This window comes from Hyperoodon ampullatus (genome assembly GCF_949752795.1).
Source record: "Hyperoodon ampullatus genome assembly, chromosome: 9".
Classification (NCBI taxonomy): Eukaryota; Metazoa; Chordata; class Mammalia; order Artiodactyla; family Ziphiidae; genus Hyperoodon; species Hyperoodon ampullatus.
Window position 1 is genome coordinate 41,639,995 of NC_136922.1, and position 26,565 is coordinate 41,666,559.

The 26,565-nt window shown below is 37.6% G+C and overlaps 1 protein-coding gene across 6 annotated transcripts in view; it reads left to right on the forward strand.

Moving 5' to 3' along the window:
• Positions 1-26,565, forward strand: part of DGKB (diacylglycerol kinase beta) — a gene marked incomplete at both ends in the record, with an annotated part of 651,556 nt that overhangs the window by 599,192 nt on the left and 25,799 nt on the right. For all 6 annotated transcript variants that reach the window (XM_079711689.1, XM_079711690.1, XM_079711693.1 and 3 more), the window contains 2 exons: positions 14,802-14,922; positions 16,006-16,066. In XM_079711689.1, the coding sequence (XP_079567815.1) occupies positions 14,802-14,922; positions 16,006-16,066 (182 nt within the window). The remainder of the gene's footprint in view (positions 1-14,801; positions 14,923-16,005; positions 16,067-26,565) is intronic.

Consider the following 26,565-nt stretch of genomic DNA (forward strand, 5'->3'; position numbering starts at 1 on the left):
TGAAAACAAAACATTTAGTTGGCAGTTATATAACACTTTCTTGTATTATAGACGTAATCCTAATTATGCTATTGAACATATATCAAAGAAAGTGGCCAATTGATTTCAGTCTTTACAGTAGTCAGCAAAAATAATGAAGTTTTCAGTATTTTGAATTATGATGAAGGTTGAGAAGAATTAGTAATGACAAAGGAGTTTCCAAAAACAAAATGGCTAGATAACAAGAGCTTTGCGTTTGAAAATTACCTTGATGTTATTAACTAATGACAGTTATCCAAAGATTCCAAAGAATCTTTCCATCAGTATGCTTGAGATGCAGGGAGGAAATGTAATATCCTGAGAAGAACCCTAGACACCCTAATTTATCTTCTGTGACTTCTTTTCTTCCTCTATAAAATTGTATCAGTAAGAAATCTTCCATTGCAAGTTAAAAAAAAAATCATCTAACAATGGCTTAAGCATAGTTCTTAAATACTATGAGTGTATTAAATCATGAAAAAATGTGGGAAACAAAAGAGAGCCAGGTAAATGTAAGAAATAACTACTATATAAAGGAAAATCTATGAATATTTATCTTTAATCAAAAACAATACGTTGTTTTTCACTTCAAGAATGTTTCTCTAAAATCATGAGCCTTTTTTTTCCCAGCGAGTACTCATTATAAAACAAATTCAAAGGTGAGTCTGTCTTTCTTTTGGAGGACTTATAGTGGACTATCAGAAAAGCTTCAAGTGTACTTAATACAGTACATTTTTACTAATTTAACATATGCTTATTGATTGTCTGCTATGTGCCAGGTTGTACATTTGGGGATCTAAAAACAAAACAAAACAACAGCAAACTCCAAAACAACAGTGTATGATTCTCGACCTTTTAAGATTTTAAGTTAATTTAGAGATAGTGTTCATATCTATAGATATGTTTTCTCCAAACAGTCCTCTCTGGACTTTCAGAGGGATCTTTGTGAATGTCCCACAGAGACCATGATATCAGCATATCCTGAGTCAAACTCACCGTGTTCTCTGCTTTCCCACTGGCTTTCCGCCAGCTTTCCTCATCTTGGTTGATAGCATTGCCATCGGCTTGCATCACGAGCATGAACCTGGGCATCTTCATCCCTTCCAATGCTCCCCATCTCCCAGTTCATGACACTGCCAGTGCTACCTCCTACGCAACTTTCCCTTCCATGCACATGGTCGTGGCCTTATTTAAGTCTCTGTCATCCCTCACCAGGGTTATTTCAGCAGTGTTCTAACTGACCACTCTGCTTCTTACCTCCTTTCTTTGTAGTCTATCTTTCACATCACTCCCTAAATGTTTTAATTTTAAATGTAATCACTTCTCTACTTAGTTTGGAAATCTTAACTGGCCCTCAGTCAAATGCAGGGAAAACCAAGGATCTAATCAAGGTTTATAAGGCCCTTCATGACTGAGTCCTCATTACCTCATTTCTCACAACTCTTCCTCGTGCTACTTACAGTCCAGGAAAATGGAGACTTTTATAATTCACTGAACATACCATGTCATTTTAAATGTCATTGTGTTTCCATACTCTTTTCTTGTCCTGGAAGAGCTTCACTTAACCCAGCATCAGAAAACTAAAATTCACCATCAATATCATCAATCCAGAAAGACTTCCCCTTAACTTCTGTCTGAATTCTCCCCACCCCAGCTACCATCCGTAGAATTAAACACTCAACATTTTTGTCAGTGTATACATAGAATATGTGTCTGTTGTAGCACTAAGTATACTACGTTACAGTTTTTTGTTTTTGTTGGTTTTTTTTTTTTTTTTACTCTTTTTATCCTTTCTCTTAAGGATACTAACCTGTTTGAAGTTAGGAACTGTGACGTCATTCACATCAGTCGCAGTTGCTTTCCACAGTACCTGGCATATATTGATCTATTGAGAATCTATTTGGTATTCAGTGTAATTTTGTAGTATGAAATGAATGGATAAATGAGCAATGAATGTTAGTTATCCTGAAACAATATGTATGATATAACAAAATGCAGAGATGAAATTTAAACCAGGAAAATAAAAATTCTTGCCAAAATTCCTAATCAGGATGGAACAAAATGAGATCATCAAAAATTCATAATAGCTGTGTAAAAATTGGGATTTCTTTTGTGAGTAGTGGGGGGGGATCATAATTGGACTAAAATATTGGTAATGATTATGCTCAACAGTTAGGAGCTCTCATATAGTCCATTAGGCAATGAGATGACCAAAGTGAAAAGTGACATGTGTCATTTTTTAACTGCTAGGTCTTGCACTCCAGGTCCATTTTTAACTGCTAGGTCTTGCACTCCAGGTCCACCTTATGTGAATCTTTGCTACCGTGTTTGCTGCCTCACAGTGTGGGTTGAGTGTCAAAAGGGTCATAAAGATAGAGTGTTTTTATAACATTTAGCAGCGGGTTGGTGACATAAAAGAAAGCATTACAGAAGAGGTGTTATTAAACTGAACTTTAAAGGACTAACAGAGTTTACGGAGGAGAGGAAAAAGCTTTCCTTAATATTGAGGAGCAGAGTAGTAGCAATGGGACTTATTTTAGGGAACAGAAAAATAGTAGTTTGAACAAGGTGTGAAAATTTGCATAGAGGAACATTGGAAATAAAGTTAAGATTATGGCTAGCTGAATGCCAAGGTTCTTGCACTTTAGTGAATACAAATCAATGAAATGTGTCAGGGAAGGAGAATGATACCACCAGAGTACACTGAGGAGGGTGAATCTGGCAATGCTAAGAACCGGAAGTCATGACACTCAGGTGCCATTCAGTTGTAAGTGAGGGAAACCCAATTCAACTGGCTAAATAACACTACCAAATATAAAATAGTTAGCTAGTGGGAAGCAGCAGCATAGCACAAGGAGATCATCTTGGTGCTTTGCAATGACCTAGAGGGGTGGAATAGGGAGGGTGGGAGGGAGGCTGAAGATGGAAGGGATATGGAGACATATGTATGCATATAGCTGATTCACTTTGGTGTACAACAGAAACTAACACAGTATTGTGAAGCAATTATACTCCAATAGAGATCTATTAAAGAAAAAAAACCTAGACTTATTTTAAATATTTGAAATGATTTTGAAAGATACAAAGTGTATATATTTGCTCATATAGCAAAAAAAATCAATGGCAAGGTTCAGGAATGGCTGAATCTAAGTGCTCAAACAATTTATTAACCAGAATGACTCCTCCCATGTAGTGGCAAGTTGCCCTCTAGGAGCTCCAGACTTGTGTTCATTTTTGAATGTACACTGAAATGTGAACTTCTACTTTCCAAAGATTGTATTCAGTCTTTATTTATGTTTTGCTCACCCACTGTATCCTTAACACCTAGCTTAGCAACTGATATGTATGATTTTAATTTTTCTCTGATATTTTTTGTTTTGACATTTTTGTTTTTGTTATTCCTGAGGTTATAATAAGCATGTGGTAAATAACAAATGTCTTATTTTCTAATATTCTACCCAGAGATCTAAAATATTGTATACTTTATTGTATACTTTGTCATCACTACTACTTTTATTTCAAAACTCATAAAGAGTAACAGTTAAATTATTGTATTAACTAAATAGAGTAATAAAGATATTCTTTACAGTAGACTGCCCCTAGCCCAGTTATGGTACAGCTTTGTTCTACATACCAGTTCAATCCCACTGAATTTTTGGTTCTCTGTGTCTTGCACCAGAAACACCGGGGCATCATCTCTTCATCCTCATTCCTTGTGGAAATAACACGAGTCTGGGTTTTACTTCTGCCCCTGGGTTTACAGTGAGCCCAGTCCTATCCCAAGAAGCCTGCAGAATGCTGACCTAGTTTCTCTATCCCCCTTTGACTCTAAGGTGGAAATGCTCTTTGCTTCACCTTTTGGAAACTGAGGTTCAGGGCACTGACAGCAGTGTTGTGGGTAATAAAGTCTTGGATCTCTGACTCCAGAAATTCATGTTTTCTGCCAGACTTTCCCAAATTGTGGAAAGCTAACATGTTAGCTTTCAAGAAAGGTAAATCTTGGGTGCTTCACTTCTTGTCAGTGATGAAGAGCTCTCCTCTCACGTGGGTTCTCTCTAGACACCTGCTCTCTAATTCTTCCTTATTCTCATTCCTTGGCTTCAGAAATTTCTTCTTTTTATTGATGATCCTTGCAGAACAGAGTCTTTTTACTTGCAACTTAAATTAACATTCCATTATGAATCTGTTTAGTCCCACATGCTAGTTTTATTGAATCCTTTGCTAAAAGAAAAGAAAAATAAGGAAAGAACTGAATATCTGAGTACAGCTCTGAGAGGCTACCAGATAATTCAACTCTTTGACCTGATCCCCACATACTTCAAGCCCAAGAGTATGAATTTATCAGTCCAGAATGAGTCCCTAGGCTCATTTCCCTTGCATACATGGGTCTGTTTCACACCTAGTGACCTTAGTTAGGTAGCCTACATCAGAGAGAAGTTGCAAATCCTTTTGTAACGTTTGCTCAGTAATATGTACCTTTCCACTGGATGGATGCATACCTACCAACTTGTCCAACAGAAGCCACTGGTAGGTATTCTTTGAAATGTGAATCTCAGCTATACAAATACTATTTGAGGAATAGAACTTTCTAATAATATTTTTCCAGTGAAATTGATACTCATTCTGTATTTTTACCCAACTAAGAGGAAAAAAATGAATAGGAAGGTTCTGCACAGGAGCTTTAAACTATCGGGTAAAAGTGGCGATCGGTCCAAACACATTAAAATTCTATTTTCCTTTCCAAGTGTTTGCTGCAGATGACCCCCACTGATCTTAAATATATTTCTGTATCTGTAACTGAATAGAGGTTTTCCGTACAGCATGTTCTAATGGCACTCTGGCCTTTAGCCAACAAGGCACTGAATAAGGCTATTTTTAAAATACAGAAACTGGGAACAGCTGCAGCAATCAAATTTGATAAAAACAGAGAGGAACTTTGCTTTTTTTTATGATTTGTCCAAGTTTAGACTTCTTTCATAGAACTGCTTTTGTTCAGTTGTATGAAGGGCTACAAGACCAATACAGTGAAGCCCTTTTAAATAAATAACTTTTAAAAGTATACTACTAAATAGAATAAATTTTCTTTGTACCAAGAGTATCAACGCAGTAGTACTTTATTTTTTAAAAAGAATATATCTCTTATATGAGGAGGTAGGAGAAGAATGAATTATATTCGTAAATTTTGTACTGTGAAAGAGGTTTTGGCTTCCACCACCCCCAAAGGCACTCCTTGAAAGGGGAGATAAAGTCCTGAGTTTCTCAGTTTGGAAATCTGAAAGTTTACATTTGAACTTCTCTTATGTTCTCAAGTGTTGTTAGGGATGAACATACTTTGAATGTTCCATTTCTGCTTTTCATGTTACTATTAGTCATGAATGTTGTTGCTGTATTTCCTAAAAGATGAATTAGTAATCAGTGTAGTTCTTTTATAAAGATAAAATGACATGCTTTTTAAAATGTAAAGAAAAACTTTTTCACAGAGACCTTTTGTACTTACTTGAATCCCTCAACATGTCTACAAACAAGGGCTTATTCTTTATTTTTTAAAAATTCAGGCTCTTTGGAAACTTGTCAGTACATGATTAATAAGCGTCATGAGGTGAATAGACACTGAAAATCTCCTACACAGTAGTAGGTTACAAGTTCTCTCTTCTAAGTGATTTCATGTGTGGAATGGATTTCTCTGCTAACTTTGTAATTGACATGACAAAGGATATTGAATTTCTTATAAGTATTTACAAATGGGACTAATTTAAAAAGGCCATCCAAATAAAACTACTTATGTCAACATTAATTCAATTTAGTAATCCAAGATGTAATATAATTCTTCTTCTGTAGCTATAAAGTCATGAAACAGAATTCTCTTACAGCATAAGAAAGAAAAGAGGGAGGATATGTATAAAACAGAAGAATTCAAGTGTGTTTAAATCTATACTAACTTGTTAACAGGTAGCCTGTTAGAGATGTTGGTCCATCTGTCTATAATCTACCATAAGCCTAAAAGAATGAAAAGCCAAATGAAGCAGTGTCTTCTCTGACTTGAATGAGTCAAGAAGCGTTCATCTCTAAGTGGCGAGGCAATGACGATGTTAAGTGTGTTGTTAGTGCCTGAGGCCATCACAGTTCCTGTCTCAGTCCTTCCCTCGTGCCCTGTCCACAGTTGTGGGGACTGGGATGGAGTCCTTGCTCCTGCAAAACATTAAAACTCCTTAAACCCACACTGTTCTCATCAGAAACTGGCACTCCTGTTGTGCAGAGCCTTGAACTCAGCAGGTTTTCAAGGGCTCTCTGGCAGGACACCAGATTTCAGGATATAATCCTATATTTTAACCACTATCAAAAAGTTCCAAAGAAGATTACTTGGATTTCATTCTATCTAGTCATGTAGCCTCTTTTCTGAAGACAGACTGCCAGAAGAGTGGGATTTACTTCTGACCAGCAGTGCTTTTATGCAAATGGCCTGAGAAAGCACAGTAACCCCAGTGTATTAGAGTTCCTCAGTCTCTTGCTAGGGGTATAATATTTATATGTTACCAGGCATAATTGGATATCCAAACCAGCTCTTTTATACAGGACGATTTTTAGTATAAATCACTATTCTTCACAATTATATTTTGTCTTTAATTTATAGCCTTAAGTTTATAAATGAGTTCAAATATATTACCATGATTTAAAACTTTTACCTTTTCACAAGTGTGTTTCATATTTTGTTGAAATTAAAATAAGGAAACAGTAAATCTATACTATTATATTCTGTAATACATTTCAATAAAAAACTGGTTTTCATAGTGCTTCTGGAAATTGAATATAAAGATCACATACATAGCCATATGTAAAATAATATTGGCACTACCCTCTATTAAATTGGATTTTAAGTTGTTTTTTAATTGTTGGAACTGCTTAATTCTTTTTTTAAAGATGGTAGCCAATTCTTTTTTTTTTTAATTTTATCTATTTATTGGCTGCATTGGGTCTTCGTTGCTGCGCGTGGGCTTTCTCTAGTTGTGGCGAGCGGGGGCCCCCTTCGTTGCAGTGCGTGTGCTTCTCATTGCAGTGGCTTCTCCTGCTGCAGAGCACAGGCTCCAGGCGTGCAGGCTTCAGCAGTTGCGGCGCATGGGCTCAGTAGTTGTGGCTCGTGGGCTCCCGAGCGCAGGCTCAGCAGTTGTGGTGCATGGGCCTAGTTGCTCCATGGAATGTGGGATCCTCCCAGACCAGGGCTCAAACCCGTGTCCCCTGCATTGGCAGGCAGATTCCTAACCACTGCACCACCAGCAAAGCCCTGGAACTGCTTAATTCTTAGGAGAGTAAGGATTGGTGGTGACTTTAGCCCCTTAGCAGGCATCAGTGTTATGATGCAGGATGCCCCTCCAGAAGTTACTCAGAATTTGCTGACATCAGCCTTCATACATGGGCACTCGCTTTGTTTAGTGATGGCTCTAATATGAGGAGACACATGAAGTAGCTTGGTTTATGGAAGAGGGCAGGGGAGGCCTGGTGCTGTGAAAACAGCCCCTCACACACTAACGGCTCATTCACACAGAAAACAAGTGACAGCCTTCAGTCCCTCCATAAAGCTTAACGAGAACAAACTGACTCAAGATCCCAGAAGCAGCAGTGTTCAGATTCACTGCTAGCTTGTGCTCATAAACTCTCTGCTTACATTTACTGATAGTACACATTGCCAGTTGTAATAGACTGCTGTGGGAAGTCTTTAAGCCGGCTCTTTATGGCCTTGTGAATGAAATGCGTACGATTTCTTGGGTTGTGTGTCCTGAGGTGAAGGTCATCTTTCAAGTATGCCATAACAAAGTGATTGCAGGCCCTGGACTACTTTGGTCACAATAGAGAGGTGTTGACAGTATGCCACACTATGATTTCTGGTCTACTTTTTTTTTTGGATCCATTTAGGGAAGTTCAGAATTTTAGAATGAAAATACATGAAGTTATAGTCAGCTCTAGCTGGTTGTTTTTAAAAAACAGATGGCTTTAAAAGAGATGATGAAATCTATTCTTTAAAAGTCATTTTTTAAGTCAGGCATGTGATTCTGCTGTATATATATTTATGTATATACCTTAACTCCTTATTTTTCAGATTTCAGCAAAGAATGGGATATTTCACACTGCTAGATTTTCATAACTCTCCTTAATCCGTTTGTGTACTACATTCTAAACTTTTTCATTTTTATTTTCTGACTACTTTGGATAGAAGTCCTTTCAAAAAGTATTTTGTGTTTCTCAGCCTTCTTATAGACTCTTCAGAATATAATTCACACACATGACCTGGAGTAGCATTGTGAATGAGAGTTTTATACTGTATTATAATTTGGTGACAGCATCTGAAATGATTTACTGGTGGGGTTATTAATGGTACCATTTTAAGGTATCATATATTTCTTTGTAGTGTTTTTTCTTTCAATTACTGATAACATTTAATTGGTTAGTTCTTACTGTTGTCAATATGTACAAGAACATGGATTTTGGAGTCAAGCAACCTAGCTGGAAAACCAGATTTTCAACTATGTGTGAAGACTTGAACAGGTAACATAGTTTCCTCATCAATAAAATGGGGAGAATAATACCAGCCTCAAGGAGTTGTTAGGAGTCTTAAATGGAAAAAATGCCTGTAAATCCCTTAGCAGAGAGCCTGCTCACAGTAGGCGTACCATATGTATAATCTCCATTTTCTTGATAGACCTGTAATTGTACAGTAGGTTCCCTGAGGTGCTAAAATTTTGCTTTAAATATACTTGTACTGTGAAACACAGAGTTCATATTAATACATTTTTGCTTAGCTCTGTCCACTCGGGCCCTTTGCTAATTGCATTTTCAAATTTTTGGAGGTAGGGGAAAACAGCTATTTATGTTCATGGGGAGTACATCTAAATTAAGAATCCATGGGCAGGGCTTCCCTGGTGGCGCAGTGGTTGGGAGTCCGGCTGCCAATGCAGGGGACACGGGTTCAAGCCCTGGTCCAGGAAGATCACGGAGCAGCTGGGCCCATGCGCCACAGCTGCTGGTCCTGCACTCTAGAGCCGGCAAGCCGTAGCTGCTGAAGCCCGCACGCCTAGGGCCCGTGCTCTGCAGCAAGAGAAGCCACCGCAATGAGAAGCCCGTGCACCGCAACGAAGAGTAGTCCCCACTCGCCGCAGCTAGAGAAAGCCCGCACCCAGCAACAAAGACCCAACGCAGCCAAAAATAAATTAATTAATTAATTAACTTTAAAAAAATCAACGGGCAATAGATGGACATGTTAGAAAAGAATCCTTGAAGCATTTGCTTTGGTGGAGGAATTTCATACATCCCTTGGCTTTTTAAAAGTTTATTCTGGACCCTCAGGCATGTTTCAAATGTCTGCTAGATAAAGCAAGCATCACTGGAAGGCATATAATCTACCCACAATCAGAAGGTACAACTCTATAGCTAGCTTCCTCTCACCCTGGCCAGGTAAGGACTTAATTGTTGGTGATATAATTAGCAATTTAGGTGATGACAAAATGTCCTTGCTGAGTCAATGAGTGTGCCCCAGGACATAGCTGCCCCCTGTGTTGCAGCATGTTGCTGGACACCATGCATGAAGGAGTATGTCCTGCCCTGCCTCCACCCCATTCCTCTCCCTTCAGTACACGCTATATTCAACGAAATGCCAAAATGCTACAACCCACATTCAGTCTGTGTTCGTAATGCATCCTCTTCTGTTCCCTACATATGGCAGTCTGAAACAATTACATAATGAGACATATTATCAGGGTATAACTGTCAAAAATGAAGAGCCTAAGCTATGAATAAATATTATCCATTTATTAGCTGTTCTGCTCCTGTGTTCTCAAATTTATACTGCACCCCTGACTTTCAGATTTTACGTTCATACCCCTGATTCCCTGTGTAACACTATTGTAGCACTTACAATGTTCAGGAAAAGATATACAAAGTCATAAGGCAAATTAAACTCTAAAGTAGAGTTTCTTATCATTTTTGAGTTATAGTCCTCTTTGTCAGTCTGGTGAAATCTACTGACTCTCAGAGTCATGTTTTTAAATTCACAAAAACATATGCAGGATTACAAAGGAAATCAATTATATTGAAATGTTGTTAAGATTTTGATTTAGTAATATATGTGCTTCCTTTAAAAATATTTTTATTGGAGTATTGTTGATTTACAGTGGTATACAGCAAAGTGAATCAGTTATACATATACATATATCCACTCTTTTTTAGATTCTTTTCCCATATTAATAAATTACCTTTAGAAATCTAGGAGGGGCTCCATAATTATTAAGGTGTCAGTAAAGATTAGTATAAATAGAATTTTGAAGTGTTGCAACAACTGTAATGTGATATGGAAATATCTATGCTATCTGTCAGTGACAAAGTCAGAGATATTTCTACTATGACTATGGTTTCTTGCCTAAATTTATAATTGAAAGAAGTGCTTAATTTCAATTACATGTTAGTGAAAAAGTTACATTCTTCTGCATTCAGAGTCACTGACCTGTGTTAAGAATCTTGCTGTACTATATGCCAGTTTTGCTTATTTCATTAAGTTTCTTCTCTCTGAAGTACCTCTTCTAGACTCTCTATTTTAAATATGAAAATACCAAATTTGGCAGATTCTGTTGCCTCTGTTGTACCCCTAGAGCAATTTGGAAAGATATGCTAACTCTTTCAGAAACGTAGTATTTTTCCCCTTCAGAAGTATATCTCATATCATTAATTGATCAAAAGCACTATCTTCCTTGGAACAGACACACTTCCCAATATCAGGAGGTCAGGCTTTCTCAGTGCTCAGTGGATGACTCCCCCAGGGGGAGCTCTCACCTGCATCTCCTGGCCCAGATGCAACTTCTGCCTTCCTACCTATGGTTCTACTTTCACACGCAAGAAAGCCAACCAGATGCAATGACTGAGCATAATGCTGAATGTTAAGCTGCTGTAGTTTCTTTTGTAACCGAGTTATTTAGAAACTTTGGTATTACATGATTGATAACAAACTGATTATAAGAAACCTCACAGTACATGAGTGTGGTGAAATGCCACGGTTGCAAGCAGCTCTTTTACACACCAGTACACACAGTGAGGAATGAGTGCTCGGACATTATGTCTTTCAGGCCACTCACTGTGATGCCATTAGGATTTATAGTGGCAGTACTAAAGTGAAAAAGTCAGTGGCCCAAAGTAGTTAATGTTTTTTTAAGCAGAGTTTGGCACTTTCTCTCTAAAGGTCCAAATAATAAATATTGCAGGTTTTCTGGGCCATGTGATTTCTGCTGCAGCCACTCTCTTCTGCCATTGTAGTGTGAAAGCAGACATAGACAAAACCTAAACGAATGAGTGGCTGTGTCCCAATAAAAACTAATTTGTGAATGGTGACATTTGAATTTAATGTATCTTCAGATGTCACAATATGTCATTTAAAATTTTTTTTCCATCTGTAAACATGTGAAAACCATTCTTAACTTGCAAGCCATACAAAAACAGGCAGTGGGCTGGATTCGGTTCATGGGCTGTAGTTCACTACTCCTACTTTTAAGTATGAAAGCAATAGCCAGGTAGCAGACCAACTAAGGAGGTGAATCTGGTTGGTTATGACATCCCAAGGAACGACCTGCACTTAAAGTAAATTTTAGCTAGAATGTGACATGAGGAAGTCTTTGATGTTTCTAGATGATACCACATGTAGAAACAGAATTCAAAATTATATAGAAATTATCTTTGTCTGAAGTCAGTCAGGACCCTGACCTCAAAGACAGTATGTAAGAGGCAGCAATTGTACACAGACGTTGCAGGCTTCTGTATAAAAAAAATGTCAGTGTTTATGGGAGAAAATTTATGCAGCAAAATTAGAATTTCTTTTTTTTCTGAACACTTAATTAGAAGGAATATGGTATTTATTTACTTTGACCAGAGCTAGTAAATAGACCACCATTTCTCTACAGTTCTTTGTGTTAGCAAGAACATGAAAGTTTGAAAGCCTATGTCTTCTAAATCTATAAGAAATGTCTTCATTACCAATTATTAATGATAGAATTGATTTTCATGGCATTTTTGCAGGGAGAAAAACAAAGACAAATTAAAAGAAAGAAAAAAATCAGACGGAGGGTGGTAGACAGTAGCAATATGGTGTGGGTGTAGACAATCCCTGTGATTCATGGAGAAGTTAGGGCTTATACAGATTAACTCTCTTGTGAGAAAGTATTTCATTTCTTGTAGAATAGTTTCCATCAACCAGATCCTTACAGAAATCAGCATAACATTTCACCTATTTAAGAATCAAGCAGTGGAAAATATGTAATACTAAATATGAACTTCACTTTTGTGGTGGTTGTTGTTTTATAAATATCACCAGACACACATCTGGGGTTTTAGTGCTTGCCACAGTGCAGTTTGCTGGTTGACATGTATCTAAAAAATGCGTATATTAACACCCAGGCTATAGAGCCAAGCACATTTTAGTGCCGGCTACAGCTGAAAGAATATGTTTCCATTCCTTGTCCATCTGTTCTTGGCAACATAAATTTAAACTAGAAACACAGAATAAGTTTCATGAGAAATAAGTCTAAATAGGGTTTAGAACAGCAAGGTGAATGTTCTCGATTATGACTTGTTAACATTTGATCTGGTAGCTGGATGATCGTGTCCATGTGAAGAAATCTCATGCTGTAGCTAGAGCATAAAGTTTAAAAAGTAGTAGTTTTTTTTAAGTCAGTTCTCTTCAAAAAAAAATACAGTGGGGCCTCCCTGGTGGCGCAGTGGTTGAGAGTCCGCCTGCCGATGCAGGGGATACGGGTTCGTGCCCCGGTCTGGGAGGATCCCATATGCCGCGGAGCGGCTGGGCCCGTGAGCCATGGCTGCTGAGCCTGCGCATCCGGAGCCTGTGCTCCGCAACGGGAGAGGCCACAACAGTGAGAGGCCCGCGTACCACAAAAAAAAAAAAAAAAAAAAAAAAAAAAAAAAAAAAAAAAAAAAAAATACAGTGGATTGGTTACACTTTTTGTTTTCAGGGCCTATATAAAATTTGCCAAAGATCATGGGCCTAGCAAACTTTGAGATTTCAAAGTGCTGTTCACCACACATTTGAACAACGCTGAAAATATATCCTTTATTTCTCTGAACTTCGTGCTAAAATGGATTCATCAGTGGGAAATGAGGGCTTTCTGTACAAAATGGAGTACATACAACACACACATGCTGGTTTTTCTTCAAGTCCACCCTCAGCTACGACTAGCTATTACATGGTTATCTGTATAATCATCATGCCCTACCCTATGCCACTCTATGCCACCCCCTCCAGCTTTTGTTGCTACTAAAACAATATTAAACAATTTATTGACATTTGAAAATACATGGGATTACATGAAAATATCAGTATAGAAAAGGACCATATATGTGCACCTAGAATTTTACCTTCAAATCAAGGGTTCAGGCATTCTGAACCAAATAAGTAAGCGAAGAGGCTGTGTGCTGAGACTGCGCTCTGTCGGCTTTTACTGACGTGAGTACTTCGTCTGCTTTCCCGCTGAGTGAAAGTCTTCAGGTGGAGCTCACACAGAACACTCTCACTCCCTAAATAAGAAATATTTCTCTGAGTTTTAAAAGTATCTCTCGGGCCTCCCTGGTGGCGCAGTGGTTGAGAGTCCGCCTGCTGATGCAGGGGATACGGGTTCGTGCCCCGGTCTGGGAGGATCCCATATGCCGCGGAGCGGCTGGGCCCGTGAGCCATGGCCGCTGAGCCTGCGCGTCCGGAGCCTGTGCTCCGCAACGGGAGAGGCCACAACAGTGAGAGGCCCGCGTACCGCAAAAAAAAAAAAAAAAAAAAAAAAAAAAGTATCTCTCTTTGGTATGGCTCATGTATCAAATACAGCATTGTGGTTATGCCTCAGAGTGATTGGATTCAAATTTTGGCTCTGTCACTTCCTGTGTATGTTAACATGAATAAATTAACTTCTCTAACTTTTAGCTTCTCTATCTGTAAATTCTAATAATCATATTTGTCTTAAACTGGTTTTGCGGGGGGAGCCAGTAAGGTGGTATACAGAGAGTGACTAGTCCAGTGACAGGCACTTAGGAAACAGTCAACAAGCAATATGTAATACTATTAGCCTCTTTTTACTGTCCTCTGGTAAGAAAAAAAATTGATTGTATTGTGCTAATTATCTAACCTACTCCCAAGTAGAATTTGGTAGCACATTCCTTATCATAAAAAAAAAAAAATTTCTTTTTTCAAATTCAAGAAAAACTTGACATCCTGCTCAAGTTTACCTATGACTTTGGACAATTCACTCAATGATTTAGGGCCTCAAGTCTTATCTTTAAATTGAGAAACTTTAATTCCATGATCTCTAAGGTCTTTTTTTCGAGTAATTTAACAAAATCATGTTTGACAGCATATCCTCATACTTTATTTATAGTATTGAAATGTGTATTTGCTGCCAAATGTCTGATGTGGGATGTAAAATGTTCCATATATACATGTGGAATAACGTTAAGTTTGTTGATGTTAAAAACTACTGGTATATTTTTTGGCATTATTTGGCTCAGAATCCATTCTTCCCATTTTGTTTTAGAATAAGCTGACAGCACATCTTTTCCCACAGCACCTCAGGGTCTGGTTAAACTGAGAGTTTCAAAAGTAGGCCATCTTTTCGTTACTTTTAGTAGAGTATCCAAGACAGAGAAGCTTTCTTTGTGAAGTAGCTTTCATTTTTCATTTCCATAACATCTAATGACATGAAATTGTGCACATATGCATATGCACTGTAATTTACAAGGTTTCCGTTTTCTTTCAGATCTGAGTGATCAGCTGCTGGAGGTGGTTGGCTTGGAAGGAGCCATGGAGATGGGGCAAATATACACAGGACTGAAAAGTGCTGGGCGGCGGCTGGCTCAGTGCTCCTCTGTGGTCATCAGGTAGCTCTTTCTCTATAATTGAGAAAGGAGGTTGACATGGCATAACTACAAATTAATTAAAGCCATACAAGACTCTGATAACCATGTTTGTTTTATCTGTGCCTCAAGTTATCAGTGATTAATGCTGATATATTTCAAAATAATGAAAATGACAGTATTTACAAAGTTTTGGTTCACTATTACTTACCATGTCCATTGGAATTTGATTCTCTTTTGTTGAGACCGTGGATACAATTCTAACATACAAATTCTACCCCCTCTAATCTAGCTCACACTCAGTTTAATTTACTGAAGCATCAAAGTATCTACTGGGCAAATTACCCAATGAAAACACTGTTGACACACTATTAACTTACATTCTTTCATGGACTAAAGTCTACCATTACTTCTATAAATTAAACAATGGATTATTATAAAGTAAGATTTTATATGTGTATTACATTTAAATCTTTAAAAAAAACATTTTTTCAAAATTTTACCTGTAGAGAAAAGGTCTATTTTTACCCTAACATGAAACCTCAGATTATAGCACAGATATAATTGCCGTTTTATATATATATGAAAGTGTTGATACCGGAAAATCTGAGATGTCAAACACTTTTTCTCCACATTTACAATGTGGGTTTGCATGAAAACAGGGGAGGCCCTTTTGGCTGTAGGAATTCTGATTGTGGCATTAAACATAAACCCTACATTTGTCTTTTGGCATCCAGAATTTTTGTTTATATCATGACAGTTACCAGGAAGCTCTTAACATTCCTGTAACTAAGATACCTTTCAAGGTATTCATTAATAGTCAAGAGTTGATGTTCCAGGACTTCCCTGGTGGTCCACTGGTTAAGACTCCGAGCTTCCAATGCAAGGTGCGTGGGTTTGATCCCTGGTTGGGGAACTAAGATCCCACATGCCACGTGGTGTGCAAAAAAAAAAAAAAGTTGAAGTTCCTTTCAAAGAGATAACTTGAGAGCAGAGCCCAGTTATTACCATATTTGCATTCCCTGGTCTCATAATTTTTTATGAGACATATAGTCTGTTGTATCAAGTATTTCCATGTTAAACTTAAAATGAAATATTTTTCCCCAGGACTAGCAAGTCTCTGCCAATGCAAATCGATGGGGAACCATGGATGCAGACCCCATGCACCGTGAGTACAGAGTAATTAAAATGCTATGTCACTTTCAATTTTGCTTCCCAGATACTACATATTCCCATAACTAACTAATCACATACTCCTATAAGTAAATAATCACAATACCTAAGCTTTGGACCTATCACCCAGTACCGTTTTTTTCTTTCTTTCTTTCTTTATGTGACAGAGCCAATGCGTTCAGGTTTTAGGCATTATATGCCCTTGGCAATGATTAGCATTTGAATGTTTGTGTTAGCGAAAGTATAATCTTTGGATACCGTAAATCAATTATAAACTCTGGAACTAAGCAAAATTGATAAAGTTTCTCTTAACCTTTCTTGTACTTATTTCAGAACGCCTTATAAGAAAAAATATTTATGGGATCTTCAAACATAATTCTCCCTGAATTTATTACCCATCTGTTCTTTTGCCTCCATTTGGGGATTTGAGGTCTTCCTTCTCTATAGAAAAATGACCATTGTAGTTGTTCTCTGCATAATGAGATATTATTTCACTCAGATATTTAGATCTCCCTAAATTTCATTTGTATAGTGAACATTTTATTGCATTTCAATAATATGCTAGACACTTCTCTTGGCACTAAGAATAGAAACCTGATCAATAATATACGTCATGATCAATAATAAAACATAGGAATAATAGAACATGGAATAGAATGTATTCAATAATATAATTGTTCTCAAGGAACTTACATTCTGATAATAGGAAATTAAATAAATTAATAAATATAAAACAGATGCATAATAAATATAACTTTTGATTACTAGCGTTATGAAAAATGACAAAGAGGAACTGGGTGGAGTATGAAGAGTACTACTTTATTTTTTTTATTTATTATTTTTTTTTTTTGCGGTACGCGGGCCTCTCACTGTTGTGGCCTCTCCCGTTGCGGAGCACAGGCTCCGGACGCGCAGGCTCAGCGGCCATGGCTCACGGGCCTAGCCGCTCCGCGGCATGTGGGATCTTCCTGGACCGGGGCACAAACCCATGTCCCCTGCATCGGCAGGCGGACTCTCAACCACTGCGCCACCAGTGAAGCCCGAAGAGTACTACTTTAGACAAGTGAGTCTGGGGGGCCTTTTTGAAAGAAGGGTCAAAAGCTCAGTATGTTAAACAGTAAGAAGGATGATGGAACGACAGATTTTAGAGGTAGGGTGAGAGTGTAAGAGGTAAAGTAGAAAAGATGGGCAGGGCACAGATCAAGTAGAAAAAATGATGGTAAAGAATTAGCATCTGATTCTAAGTGCAGTAGGAAACTGTTGAAAGATTTAAGCATCATCTGATTTACATGTTTAAAGTTCACCTTAGCTGCTATGTGGAGAATGGGTTGTACTGAGTAGCAGCTGGGAGACAGGGTTTATCAGAGTGGTCTGGGCTTTGGCAGCAGTAGGGGCCAGGAAGTGGATGGATTTAAGCTACACTGTGGAGGTGAAACAGGGAGAATTTGTTAATGAGTTCCCTTTGTGATGAGGGATTGGAATGAGGGAAAGGGATGAATGGAGGGTAGCTGTTATCTGTGAATGAGGGTACCATTTACTCCGTGGTTAAAATTGGGCGGGGGAAGTGTTTAGGGAGTGACAATGTTTTTTTTTTTTTTTTTAGAGGTAGGTACGTCTTAATCTTAGATTAATACAAGCATTGTGCTAAGTGCTGGTGTTGACATGGTTACAGGTGAGTGGTGTTGGGGGGTTTTGGAGAAATAATTGACATAGAACATTATATTAGTATTCATTAAATATTCACACAAACTAAATTACGGATATCACCATTTTTCAGATGGAGAAAACTGAGTCATTAGAAGGTCAGATAACTTACTCAAGGTCAGGTATGTAGCACATAATGGAACTCAAACCCAGGACTCTGATTACAGCCCGTTCTCTTAACCACTAGTTAGCTACCAATTTCAAAGAGCACAGCTTAGCATATAACATGGGAGTCTTAATTTTTACCTTTCTGTTGGTTTTACTCTGAAGCACTTGGCTCAATCTTTGTGTACAGCACATAAATATGACTTTTTGTTTACTCCTGGTATATTCCTTTAGCTAATTGAGCCCTAAGTTTGTGAAATCCATTAATTCTGTAATAATAATGTAAGACAAACTTGTCAAAAAATCTTTCAAAAATGGCTACTTCCTATGCCTACTGCTATCTCTGTACTTGGTTCCAAATGTCCTTTAAAAAAATTCCTGTTCCTCCTTTTACTAGCATGTATATATTTACATCTTGTTTTTCTTCACTCTCCCAATGACACTTCTGAGTTCATGTTTACACTCACATGGATATTAAAGGTCTTGTTATTGATTCCAATGGTGGTGATGATGTGCTGATGGTAAAGATTAGGATGATGGTGCTAGGGGTAACATCACGAAGGTGATGGTGGAAAAAGTGGTGAAACTTATGGTGACGGTAGTTCTGATGATGCTGGTGGTAGTGGTGATGGTGGTGATGGTGGTCATGGTGAACTGGTAGAGTTGCTGTCAGTGATGGTAGTCACAGTGGTGGTGGTGATTGTGGTCATGATGCAGGATGGTAGTGGCAGTGGTAGTAGCAGTATTCTTGTCTTAATGAAAGGTCACTTTTCTTCAGCCTGGGTCACAAAAGAATAAATGAAAAACAGTGAAACAGAACACCTTCCATGAGTACTTTGCATTCCTTTGGACTCTTCTCAGGGAGAAGGGAAATTTAGTCCCTGTGCCACGTTTTAAATCAAGAAGGATTAATGGCAATAAAAATATCTAACATTTATTAAGCTTTTAGTTTGTGCCACATAGTTGGAGACACTTGACCTGTATTGACAAATTTAATTCTCACAGAAATCCTATAATAAGCTTCATTTTGTGGATAAAGCAACTGAGGCAGACAAAGGTTAAATAGTTTGCCTGATTCCACCCATATAGTAAGTGGCAGAGTAGAACTTGAAATGCAGGTAGCCTGGCTCCACTGTCTGCACTCTTGATGGCTACTCCCCACCCTGGATCTCCACCTGAGAAGGCCCCAGGCCATCCCTGTGACCCTCCACTCCAGATATGACCTTTGATAAATCACTTACTGCCTCTCCCTAGCTTTAAAAAGTCTGTATCTATTAAAACGTAATTAGGGCATTATAATACTTGTAGCTTATTTCACACAAGCTCTTCCAATGACTCTTTTGTTAACTTTTCTCTCAGCGAGTAACAGGATATTCATTTCACCTATTAATTATCATGATCTAAACAATTGTTAAGTTACTAATTTTTATATAACGACTATTGAGTTTTCTCTCCTTGTAAACTCTCTTATTCATTTAAAACATTTATTGCAGTCAACACAGTGGACCAAGAACTGTACTAGACTATGGCTCATTATTGTTATTTCACATTCTGGCATACTCTTCTTTTCCTAGAACCACATGGAGATTTGAACTTTAAATTTCACTTTAACTAAAGAGAATATTTAGTATTCATAGTGTTGGTATGGTTGAACTTAAGAGTGTTCTTTGCTTCAACTGAGTAACACGTTTCTCTTACAGAACATAAAAATGGTAGAATGTTAAAATTCTTCGCTGAATTTAAATATCCATAAGCTGATACTCAATTTATGAAGAAATTGCTCTAGATATAATTTTAGAGCACAGCAGAAGTTCTGCTTTTCTTTAAGTGGAATATATAAAATAGAAAACCATGTGATAAGTGGGTCTTGATTCTTACATCAGTTAATATTTTTTTAAGAATCAGAGTAATATAAATTCTGAAGATAGGTGTGTTGATGGTTGCATGACAGTATGAATGTACTTATGCCATTGAACTGTATACTTAAAAATGGTTAAAATGGTAAATTCTATGTTACATATATTTTATCACAATAAAAAAAGTAATTGAAAAACCATTAAGGTAATATTTACTTACAAATTTCACTAATCCTAAGTTCCAATTACCAGGAAAAACAAAAACCAAAAAGCTTAAAACTGTCTCTTCACATGTTGTAATTATTTTTATGACCTTTTAAATTATCTCACTATAAAATGGTCAACAGAAACTTGTTAGATACTCCTTTGTTCACAGTTTTGTAATAGTCACTGAGTTAACAGAGAATGGATTTTAACCATTTAACAATTAGCTATGTTAATAAGCATAACAAACTAAAGACACAATTAATTCTAGAAGACATTATATTGAAACAGTTCATGAAGAGCCTTTCTTTAGGGTGGACTCCAGAGCCTAACTATATTCCCCTTCCTACCCTCCTCCCCATTCCTTCCTCCTGACCACTTCAAACATGCTGACTCTGTTGTCCATATGTTCCCATTGTGGGGAGAAAAAAATGAACAGCTTAAGGAGGAGACAAGGAAGAACAGTAATATATGGGAGGTCAGACACTAGATCAGATTTCATTTTGTATCTGCACACCCAGCCCTCCCACCCCAATTTATTCTGAGTGACGGGTGTCTAGTAAAGTTTCATTAAGTGAGGAGTGACCATACTAAGCCTCAAACTCAGTGTAACCAAAATGAACGCATCATGTACCTCCTTCCATCTCCTCCCCACCCACCATATAATGACTTTTTCTTACAATTCCAAAATTCCTGCTCCTCCCTTTACCACATTGAGTTAGTGGAGCCCAGTGTTTCCTAAGCTAGAAATCTGAGAGTCATCCTGTACTTCTCTCCATACCCTAAAATTCACTAACTGTGCCCACTTGATAATATGGCATATTTCTGGACTCTTTTCTTTTCATCCCTACCACCATTGTCCTAGATTTGGCCCATTTCATTTCTCCTCACTCTCAGCAACAGCCACATCAATCTTTCCCCATCCCCATTTTTTTTTTCTATTTAGATCCATCCTTCACTTTTCTACCAAAATGATCACTAGAAAATGCTAATCTCAGCACGACACTCTTCCAATTAAAACATTTAATTACTTTCTATCTGATAAAATATAGTTTGAATCGGGCTTCCTGTTTCACTGCTATCATCGCTTACTTCTTTTTCCTATTTTCATATACTTTCCTCTTGCCCAAATAAACCTTTCTCCTTCTTTAGTTGCGTTACACAACTCATCTTTTGAGACTCATTTCATGCTGGCACTCCTCCATAAATTCTGTTTTGAATATCACCCCTCCCTTCACTCTATCCCGTCCCTGACCCCAACTAGTCTAAAAGCACAGCCCCAGTGCTTCATATCTTTATCAAAGAACTAACTACGTTAAATTGAAGTTATCGGCTTTTCTGACTATCTTCTGGGTAGACGTAAGCTTATTAAGGTCAGGCACTATGATTTTAGTCATCCCTGTACCTGCAACGCATAGCACTGTGCCTCACACATCGTTAGGCTGCCAACACCATGTGCATTTTGAATTTGTGAGTTTCTTAAATAATTCTTGGGGTAGTATAATAATTTTAAAACATGCTTTCTACTAAATCTTTCACTGAACATAATGTAGGTTGGCTAGCAATTCATTCACATATTTTTCATATATACATACATGTAAAAGTTATTTTGAGTTATCTTTATTCATTACATTCTCAAAGCAAAGAATTTTGAATGTATCGGAGAAGAAATACTTTCTCAACCTTAAAAGATTTAATCTCTCTGTTTCCTGAAATAGGACGATTAAACTTTTGGGCCACTTCCCTCTGCATTATCAATTATGTCTTCATTTTACACATTGTATAGGCTACATTTTGTTAATGCATTGAAATATTAATAGTCATGTACTAGTTATTACTTGTGTTACTTTTATGAAAAGTAATGCCAAACAGTTTGTAATGCAATATCACTCTGGGTGCTTTGTCTATGATTAAGTCAGAAAGGATTCCTGAAACTTTCTTCCATGTGGTAGAGAATGGGAGGGAAGTCACAAACAGATCATAAATAAGCTAAATGGTGAAATGACCACAGGTAAAATATGAAAGTGATAGCTGAAGTCAAGGCAACTTCTGGAAGGCATTTACATGTGTTTTGGTCTCTCTTTGCCTGTTTTAAATACCTTCCTTGGTATAATACTTCTCAGGACTCTGACCCACTTGCCCAGTCTCAGCCTCTAGTATTAAATACCTTCAACACTCAACTCAGCCCTGAGCTGGTAATTAGCCAATCCTCGCCAAGCCTGGTAGTCTTACTGCTTTAAGTGTGATCCCTAGTATTCCTGGGACAGATACTTGGTCATTTAGTGCCCTAAGAGCCACTGCCTCCTTCAGTCCCCATTTCCACTGAGTGGACCTTTCTATAAGATGCTGCTTTCTGACTTGCATGCCACTTTCCTTCTCTGGCTCTAGCTTCTAGTTGATTCAGACATCAGCTAGTTGCCTAGCCTTTGCTCGTACCCTCTCTTAGGAAGGCTGGATCTTTTTCCCATGGCCCTAGACACTGCAGTTACTTGGAGTTTATCTTCATTTTGACACTCGTTTTTGCAAAGAGAATATATTCAGCTCAGCTTTAAAATGTAAGCTCTTTAAAAAGAGGAACAGTGTTTCAGGGCCTATTAAATTTTTACTTATGTGTTTGTTGTAATTATTTAAAATAATCATAATTTTAAAGTGTTATTTAATCTTAAATCATTTGCTGAAATACAATTTAATCTCAGGACATTAAGATAGAAAATAAACATTTTATAAATGTAAGATTTTCCAGTCCCAGGAATTTAGTGATATGTAGATGAAGGCTAATTGAATTTACAAAACACTGAGATGTCGTTGAGATGTTTGGAAGAAACCATGGTAATAATGCTTAACAATATTTAGCATCATTTATGATATACCAGTTTCTGTTCTATATATTCCTATTTATTTTTATTTAATCCTCAAAACAACCCTAAGAAGTCAGTAAAGTTATTATAACTCCCATATCATAAATTAAAAAAAATAAAAACCCTGAAGCAGATAAGCCAAACAACTTGACAAAGGCCACACAGTTAGAGGTAGTCAGTGAGCTCTAATGCCTTTTCCCTTAATTATGATGTTTTGTTGCCTCACTCAGTGGTTTGTATTAGTAATCAGTTACATCTCTATCATTTATAAAAGAATTCAGTTCTTTTTCACCTTATTTACATTTTTTCTCTTTACTTAATACATTATTTTTTGCTTCCCAGTATAGCCAAAGCCATCCATCACATTGCCAGAATTACTACTGAACAACATAACTATGATCATCCAACTCCCTGATCTCAAAGTTCATTGCCTCCTCATTTCACACAGCATAGAGTTCAATATCCTTGTCATGGCATTAAATCATTCTCCCAAGGCTTCCATCAGCCAACCATGCTTCATAGGGACCACTCTCCAAAGGCTTTCTACTCATATTGCTTAATTATATACCTGCAATCTCCATCCCCTATTCTGTGGTTTAGAAATAGACACATTTTTCTGGCCTTCAAGCAGGCTCCCAGGAAATCTGTGGTTTCTTCCAGCACAGATTTCTTTCTTCTTTCTGTAGGACCCATGGTTTGCATTTCTTTCATTTAATCTTACCTACGGTTTATTATTTTGCCTGAATCAATTATCCTATGCTGTTGGGATATATATATTTTTTATAAGTTACTTCAAAATCTTTCTGAAAAGTGATGGGATATAAATACATATATACTAAAAATAAAATAAAATCCCTTCCTTCAATGCCAAACTGAGCGACAGTTTCCTCACGAAACCTTTTAACTCCCCATCTGTCTGAAATAACTGCCTGATCCTTTGTACTCCTGTGACTCTGTTAATATCTTCTTAATGCCATCCCAATGCACAGCTTTGTATTTCAGCAATGCATGTATGTGTCCAGCTCTTCTGACTTAATTGTAAACATTTTATGATCTCATCCTTAATTCCTCATCATACCTCACATAGTGTCTTTTACATAATACGGTTTCGGATGAGAAGTCCACATGTGAATCATTGCTCTGCAATAGGTAATGCACCATTTTTCTCAGGCTGCTTTCAGGAATGTTTCCCCTTGTCTTTACTTTTCAGTACTTTGATTTTGATGAGTGGGCATGGATTTCTTTAAGCTTATTCTGTTTTAGTTTCTCTGAACTTCATGAATCTGTGGGTTTATGTCTTTTGCCCAATTGGGAAGTTTTCAGCCATTATTTCTTCAAATACTGATTTCAGCACCACAGTCTTTCTCCTTTCCTTCTAAACTCTGATGACATGTTTTAGATATTTCTGTAGTATCCCAATATCTGAGTCTCAGTTAATTTTTTCTTTCCTCTTTATTCTTTATATTGCTCATATTGGATAATATCTATTCATCTATATTCAAGCTCACTGACTTTTTCCTCTCTTATCTCTATGCTGTTCTTGAGCCCATGCAGTTAACTTTTATTTTGGTCGTTGAGTTTTTCTGTTGTAAAATTTTCAGTTGGTTCCTCCTTTTTTTTTTTTTTTTTTGTCATATCCTCTATTTCTCAGCTGACAGTCTCTATCTTACCTTTCATTTCCAGAGTGTGTGCCATTACTTCTTGGAGCATGGTTATAGTTGCTGCTGTAAATTTCTTGTCTGGTAATTCCAACACTTTTATCATCTCAGAGGTTGCATCACTTGTTCTCTTTCCCCTTGGGAGTTTTTGAGATTTTCCTGGATCATCATATATTGAAAAATGTTGGATTGTATCCTAAAAATGATACAATCATGTTATTAGACTCTAGGTGTTGTTTAATTCTTGTAGGGAATGTTGATTTGTTATTGTTGTTGCTATTTTAGCAGGTAACTGACCCAGTTAGGTTCAGGCCACAAATCCGGATCTACTGCCTGTGAGCTGTGGTTCTAATGTCAGTTCAATTTTCAAAGTTTTTGCAGTGTTGTTTAGATTTATCCTACATGTACAAGATCCACAGGCTTATCTGGAACCTGGGTGGTGGTCTATCCCCTAATTCAGTTCTCTACGTTGTCAGTATGCTTCATAAGGTCAAATCTGTGCATACACTGCTCAGGGGTAAACTCAGGAGATCACATACAACTTTAAGAGGTAGTCTTTTTGAGGCCCTCTCCACTCGAGGATCTCCCTGATGTTTTTTGACTCCCAGGTCTCCTCTGACTAGAAATAGAAGGCTTACATTTCTCTGAACTGCCATGTAGTTCTTCATATAGTATCTGCCTCCAGGGCCCTGTGGTAAGGGGATGAAGAGAGAAAAAAATCAGCAGGTATTTGCCCGTGCTTTTGGGACCGTAGTTTCCCTGACCAGAGAGTAGGGCTTTCCTTCAGTGGAGTTCTAGGCACCTGCCACTGCTATGGAATTGCCAGGGGACTGGGATGGGAGAGATTGGGGTGGCGGGGGGAGGGGGAGAAGTGACACAAGATACTTCTCTCACCCTCTCTGACCTCTCCCTGTATGTCCTTCATTTCCTACCCCAGAAACACAGGGCTTTTCTTGGAGCTCTCCATCTGTACTTGGTGTACAGTTCCAGGTTTTGAGCTGCCTTTAATTCTAGACTGGGGAATATGAGAAGGGAGAAAAAACAGGAAGGTCATCACTGGCTCAGTGGCACTTCATGCTCTGGTTTCCTTCCCCAATCTACGTGCTGTCATTTGCTTTTCACCAATCCTCAGTTAGCTGCTCCGTGCATTCTGTGCAGGGTTTGTAGTTGCCTTCAGTGGGAGAGAAAGGGTAGCACGTGCTTACTTCTTCTTGACTAGAACTGGAAACACCACCACTCTTCTTAGATTTTGTATATGGCCATTTTGAGATCTGCATGAATAGTCCCCATCAGATTGGTATATTATTAGCCGGAAGTACTTATCTGCCAACTTACAGATTTCACAGTACAGTCCCCATTTACATATATTTTACAGAAATTCTAAATAAGTCTGAGAAGTGCTCTAAACCTTGAATTATAAATCTTATCCATTTTGAGAAAACTTCATTAATTTTTTTCCATTTTTGTGTCCTGCATTTAGGCTGTTGAGACTACATTTACCTTGTTATTTGAGTGAAAATAATTGACCAAAAAGGCAGAGATTCTCTACTCACCTATAAAGATAAAGTTAAGTTTTATGCATTTCTCTAGGCAGTAATGATGTGGATGACCACACGAGATGTTTTTTTAGATTACTTTGTCTGTAGGCAAACATTTTAAGAGTATTGCAAGTAAGTTATATGATTATATGGGAGGCTTTTAGACCGTGGAGGTGAGGTTAGGTGAATGTTCAAGGTCATGAAGCAAAGAGTTATAAAACTGGGACTGTTTCTAACTTGTTTTTCTACTCCCAAACCTGTCATCAGTTCATTAGGCTTATTTGCCTAAGGATAAAAATTTGAGAAAGATGAAAATACAAGGTCTCTGAAATTTTCTGTGATGCATAGTAGTGAGTGTAAAACAGGCAGAGGCAGTGAGACTTTCTCTGGCAGCTCTAACCACAGCAAACCAAACATAGGGCACTTACAGTTGAGAAGCAAATTAAGCAATTTTCAGAAAGAGATTGTTTTAACAGCCCTTTCAACTCACTTGTAAAGCTGAATATCATGAAAATTCTTTCTGCTTGGGAATACCATTTGAATGAGAATTTCACATGATATTATATTAGGA